Here is a 6,164-nt window from a genome sequence, read left to right on the forward strand (position 1 = left end):
TATGTCAGAAGAAAAGTTGCTGTGCAGTGTTAATGTATCGTAGTGAAGAAAATGGATACTGTGGAAAATAAAAATATATGGAGTAATTCTGCCTTTTTGAAATATCTGTATATTTGCATCAGGACGGGAAGCAGGACTGCAGAGGGTAACAGTGTACCCCTTCTACTCTGCACTGATGAGGCTGCACCTTGAGTGCTGGGTTCAGTTTTGGGCCCCTCACTCCAAGAAGGACATGGAGGTGCTGGAGCGTGTCCAGAGAAGGGCAACGGAGCTGGGGAAGGGTCTGGAGGACAAGTTTGATGAGTTCACAGCTGAGGGAACTGGGGTTGTTGAGCCTGGAGAAAAGGAGGCTGAGGGGAGACCTTCTGGCTCTCTCCAGCTCCCTGCAAGGAGGGTGTAGAGAGGTGGGGGTGGGTCTGTTCAGCCAAGGAACAAGTGACAGGACAAGAGGAAATGGCCTCAAGTTGCACCAAGGGCAGTTAAGATTGGATCTGAGGAAGAATTTCTTTCCTGAAAGGGTTCTCAGGCATTGGAAGGGGTTGCCCAGGGCAGTGGTGGAGTCCCCATCCCTGGAGGGATTGAAGAGTCGTGTAGACATAGTGCTGAGGGACACGGGTTAGTCGGGGACTTGTCAGTGCTGGGTTAATGATTGGACTCAATGATCTTAAACAGCTTTTCCGATCCAGGCAATTCTGGGATTCTGTGTGTTTGCTGCAGGTGCAACCCCCTCGTCAACCTGAACTATGCCATCCTGCTTTATAACCAGGGCGACAAGAAGGGAGCCCTCTGCCAGTACCAGGAGATGGAGAAGAAGGTCAACGCAGTGAAGGAGAGCAGTACGCTTGACTTTGATCCCGAGGTATGTGCCTAACAACTGTCAGTGGCAGCTAAGTAGCCACACTAAGACTGGCAACAAACAAGGAGGAAATTTGACTTTAGAGTCCAATTATTAGGAAGACATTCTCCTTATGAGATTTTTCTGAGTAGAGCAGTCGCCTGCTGAGAGCTGCTTGCTTCATTTCTGCTCTTTGAAGCCCAGTTCTTCAATCAATACACAGCAAGACAAGATTCCCTCTTAATTAAGGGAATGAATTAGCAGAGATGTTTCCCTCGAGCACCAAGGCAGTAGGAGCTCTGCACAGCTCTCTTTTTTTTTCTGGTGTTGTTGTTGATTTTATTGTTGTCTGATGTGTTCCTGTTTACAATCGTTTTCTCTTTTTGCTTCTTGAGAAGATGGTGGAGGTTGCCCAGAGGATGGGAGCTGCCCTGCAGGTGCGGGAGAGCCTGGTCTGGACTAAAACTTCTAAAGAGTCTAAATCCAAGCAACGAGCTGCTTCGTCAGGGAAATCCTCCAGCACTCAGCAGCCTCTGGGCTCGAACCAGGCCCTGGGTCAAGCCATGTCCTCAGCTGCGGGGTACGGGAAAAACATGCAGCTTCCCCCAGGTACTTCTCTTTTCCTTCTCTTTAAAATAGAACTGTGAAAGGGGAGAAGAGAAATCTCTCTGAGTTACAGCACGTTTAGGAAGGTGTTGACTTGCTTACACAGTGGTGATGTCAATATTTGGTAATAACTTTCCAAGATTTCTGGGTTAAGGAAGTGTGGATGGAAGGTGCTGTCTGTGCTGCATTATATTATCCTGCTTTTGCAGGGCTGAGTGCCACCAAATTGGTGAAGGGTTTAGAGGGGAAGCCATATGAGGAGAGGCTGAAGTTGCTTGGTTTGTTCAGCCTGGAGAAGAGGAGACCAAGAAGAGAGCTCATTGTGGTCTAGAACTTCCTCCCAAGGGGAAGAGGAGGGGCAGGTGCTGATCTCTTCTCTCTGGCCACCAACGCCAGGAGCAGAGGAAATGGCAGGAAGATGTGGCAGGGGAGGTTGAGGTTGGCCATGAGGAAAAGGCTCTTGAGGCAGAGGGTGGTGGAGCACTGGAACAGGCTCCCCAGGGAGGTGGTCATGGCACCAAGCCTGACAAGATTCCAGAAGCATTTGGCTAAGGCCCTCAGACACATGGTCTGAATGTTGGGATTGTCCTGTGCAGGGCCAGGAGTTGGACTGGATGATCCTTGTGGGTCCCTTCCAACTCACAACATTCTACAATTCTATAAGTTTCCTTTCCTATCTGAGCCGTGATGGGCAAGAATACCATTAGCGTGGGATTCAGATCTTGGTCTGGGAAGGAGAAAGCCAGAAACCAGACCTCTGGAAGAGCCCAGGAGTTGACATGCACATTCAGAGGGAGACAGGCTGCTGGGGAGAAGGGAAATGACACAATTTTCTGAAGCACTTTATCAATTTTGTTACAAAAATAACTGCAAGTGGACTGCTCTGAAGGTGTCCAGCCAGGTCCCTCCCTTGCAGATGACCTTTTAGTGCAGGCCACTGGACTGAAGGTTGCTCAGGAGATACTGTCAGCCTTAGAAGGCTTAGACCAGTATCTGTACATGCTGCTTCTTGCTGGGGCTGGGTAGGAGCATTTCCTGAGCCACTGTTCACAGCCTGACCTCTTCTCACCCCTGGGCTTTTGAGGAGGAATGCACTAGAGATATTGCTCATCGTGATTTTCTATCACTCTGTCTTGTTTCCTGTGGTTGTGTAATCCAGGCCTCTTTCTTTGGCACCCCTGAGGACCTGTTCCATCTCTCACACATGGAATAAACTCTCCATGCAGTGGAGACTTAGTCTAGAAAGCTGAAAAATAAAACATACAGGAGTTTGGGGTTTGCATGAAGGACTTTATCATGAATATCAGAGAAGGGAGCTGGGTCGTAACATCAGTTGTCAGCTTAAATCTAAGTATAGAAACAACTTCAGCATGGAAGTGCCCTGTTTTGATTTTAATCTGTAAGTAGCTACTTTAACTGCCTGGAAACTCTGTCCAAGTTTGCTAAAACTATGAACTGAAAACAATACTGTGGTTTTGGCTCCAGCTTGAATATAAACTGGTTTCAGTGGAACTATTTTCCCTTCCAAACCATGAGTTAATTCCTAAGTTTGTCCTGACTCCTCACAGCAGGCCAGCCGAGTGAAATCTTGTCCCTTAGCTTCCCTTCAGCACAGCTTTGGATATTGTAAGTCTCTGGCTGGATAACTCACAAGAGTTGAGTGCTTTCAATAAGATAATGCTAGACAGAAGAAATCTGAGGGTGATTAATAGCTGTGATTGTTCTGTATCTCCATGCTGCCTGGAAGGGCAAAAAGAATAGACAAATGACATGTAGTCATACAGTGACTATAACTGTGTTCTCTCCCCAGGTGCTGGAGCATCAGCTCCACTTACAAAGCCTCCCTCACTGCCTCTGGAACCAGAACCAGGCTCAGAAACAAGCCCCGAGGAGACCCCGGCACCAGCGGGGGCTGAGGAACAGAGGAAAGAAAAGCGCAAGAGCCGGCAGGCAGCGGACTAGGATGGACTTTGGTCGGGACAGGCAGGTGCAGGAGAATCTCCAGCGCTGCCTGCCAACTTGTGGAGAGAGAGACCTGCCCTCTCCCCTGACCCATGGTGGCTTTGCCCCACTCTTAGTTAGTCTAAATGCAGCTGTTTTCTGGTCATGATTTTAGCACGTGATCTCTACCTTGTCCCAAGGAGTCCTTGTAGCAATCAGGAGAGGCTCCTGCATGGCTATCATTAGTGTGCTCACAGATTGATACATATGGCTGGAGGATGGAGATCTATCTCTCCCCAGGGTTGGTTGTCTTCAGTGGTTGGGTGTAAGTCCTCCAGGAGGATGCTGAGACATCCAGTATGTTCAGAAAAGCCAGCAGGAGTGGCTGAGCATCCTGGATCCCAAAGGGGGACAAACCCTTCCCGTGGCTGAACTTGGAAGTCAAAGCAGACCCGCTGTGCTGGGCTAACAGCACGTGTGTTGGCTAGCCAACTGAGCCAGCCTCTTTAGGACTGTCCTCCTTCTGATCCCAGGATCACTTTTTATATTTCTTGAATCCAGCTTGTTTTTAAGCACAAGTTTCTGTATGGTAGCTGAGAAAAATTGCCAGGCTGGCACACAGTAAGGCAAGTGCGCAAAGGCTGGCTATTCTGGATGTGGGCTAGCTGCAGCAGCAAAAAAATCTGCTAAATTGCTCATTGTTTGCTGGGAAACAGCATCAGGGAGCTTCGGTGAAGCACTGTGCTCGCACGATCGGAGCTCTTCCTTGAGAATTTGCATTGCCCAGCATGAGGAGGGAGGAAGATTGGTTTGCAGGGAAAAGAAAGAACGAGCCTTTTCAGAAAAGATATGGTCAGCTTCACTGCTCAATTTAAATTTAGTATGAGAGCAGTTGTGCTCTGAATAATTTAGTTGTGCTCTCCTTACAGGTGTATCTTAGGATAAATCATTACTGCTAGCTGCAAGGCAACAAAGCAGCCTGTTGGTGAGCAGAACAAGGAATTTTAATGCCCATGTGATAATAGAGAAGCTTTGAAAACGTTTCTGTCCTTATGGAGTGAAATCTTAGCTTTCCTTTTCTCTGCTGCTGTCAGTTTGTTGCTTCTGGGATTTATCCAGAGCTTGATACAGGTCCTCAAAAGAACTGCTTTTGGGAACTAAAGACATACTTTACATGAAGAACCAGTAACTGGGTTACATATAATTTTTCTCTTCCTCCCCTTTGCGTACTGAGAAGCGCACAAAGTTGCTGTGGGACTCGTGATTGGAGTTTCCCAAACAGACTATGTAGTGCTTCCCCAACAAAACTGAAGCTTCAGGGTTCAGTGTCTTTACTGGTGAAGCTACCCAGCTTTTAAAAAAAATTTTCCTGCTTTTAGTTCCGCGCTGTTGCGTTGTATCACTTCATAATTAAGCTCAGTAATGGCAACTTCACTGTAGCAATAAGGTAAAAGCAGCACGACCAAGGCTCTGGATACATTAATATCCTTCACTTGTGCTTTGTGGTTAGCTGCTATGATCCAGAATGACATTAATGCATCTTTAGAACTTAACTGGGAACTAAAGTGCTATCCTACTCCCTGGGGAACACTAAAAGAGTAGCAACCCTTCTCTTTCTCCTCTGTTTTGATTGCCCAAACTGCCTGCTTATCTCAAATGTAGCCTTTTTTTTTCCAGCTGTCCTCTACTGATGGGTTTCCTATCGGTATAGCTTCAGGGTAGCACTCCTGTAAGCTCTCCCTTGTGCTAGGAGTTGAAGAAAATGAAGGATATTTTGGGGAGCACTGGCCAATTTAAACAAACCAGACAAGAAGCAGTGTAAATCAGGTACAGTGCAGTGACTTTTATTCACATTAAACTTTTTACACTGAAAGTTAGTGCAGCATAATAGAGCCTGTGAGGAAGAGGTTAAGATCGCAGAGCAAGGGTAGGCAAGGTGTGGGAACTCTTTACCTCACCCCCAAAACTTTAGTTCAAGACAGTTTTTTCTGATAGCAAATACTTGCTGTAATCTTTTAGTCTTATCACAAAGGCTTTCAAGCTGTGGAAGTTCCAAAACAAGGAGCAGTGACCAGAAGAACGTGGTTACAGGTAGGGGAGCAGCAGCATTGCTGATACAGGAAGGTTTTCCCCTCCATCTGCTCGCGACCCTTTGTTTTGATTTTACTAGCTGCTTTCCCCTGCCTTCTGCTTGTTGGAATAAAGAAAAGTGAACTTAAACTATAGCATATGGCAACTCCTTTGCTATATTCAATAGGTGGGAGCAGCCCTCATGCCACCAAAAATTCTCAACTTACAGCCCACCGGAGACAAGGAAAAAAATCAAAGATTTCTCTCCTCTCACCCAGTCTCTGTTACCTTCTCAGCTGTTAAGATGCGTTTATAGGGTAAATGTTACATGTTAGTACATTGGCTATGCTCCATTTTGAGGTACTGTAAAGATATTTAAAATAAATATAGATTTTGGTGAAAAGCTTATGCAGACCATTAAGCAATTCTCCTATGAAAAGGAGCAATAGCACCTCATTACTTTCTAGATTTGAACCGAGCAGAAAGGAGCTTAATGTCTAAGGAAGCATTTTTAAATATGTAATTACAGTTGGATAATAAATAGAACTACAATTCCTTGTCTTGTCCCCTCTGTTCCCCCTGGGTATTGTGATGATGGCATACAGTAAATTCATAGTATCTTTATGGAGAGGGGTTTTTAATGCTATCTAATGATGAGAATGAGGCCAGACTGTTCTTTCAACTGAAATGAAGCAAGGGATTTTTCAGCAGG

The 6,164-nt window shown here is 46.1% G+C and overlaps 1 protein-coding gene across 1 annotated transcript in view; it reads left to right on the plus strand.

Moving 5' to 3' along the window:
* LOC104529111 (Bardet-Biedl syndrome 4 protein) overlaps nt 1–3,403 on the plus strand; it is a gene marked incomplete at its 5' end in the record, with an annotated part of 7,230 nt that extends 3,827 nt beyond the window's left edge. The window contains 3 exons of the mRNA XM_010173313.2: nt 718–859; nt 1,234–1,444; nt 3,252–3,403. Coding sequence (XP_010171615.2) covers nt 718–859; nt 1,234–1,444; nt 3,252–3,403 — 505 coding nt within the window. The remainder of the gene's footprint in view (nt 1–717; nt 860–1,233; nt 1,445–3,251) is intronic.
* Between the last annotated feature and the right edge of the window lie 2,761 nt (nt 3,404–6,164).

The sequence above is a fragment of the Antrostomus carolinensis genome, unplaced genomic scaffold, assembly GCF_000700745.2.
Source record: "Antrostomus carolinensis isolate BGI_N321 unplaced genomic scaffold, ASM70074v2 scaffold49138, whole genome shotgun sequence".
Classification (NCBI taxonomy): domain Eukaryota; kingdom Metazoa; phylum Chordata; class Aves; order Caprimulgiformes; family Caprimulgidae; genus Antrostomus; species Antrostomus carolinensis.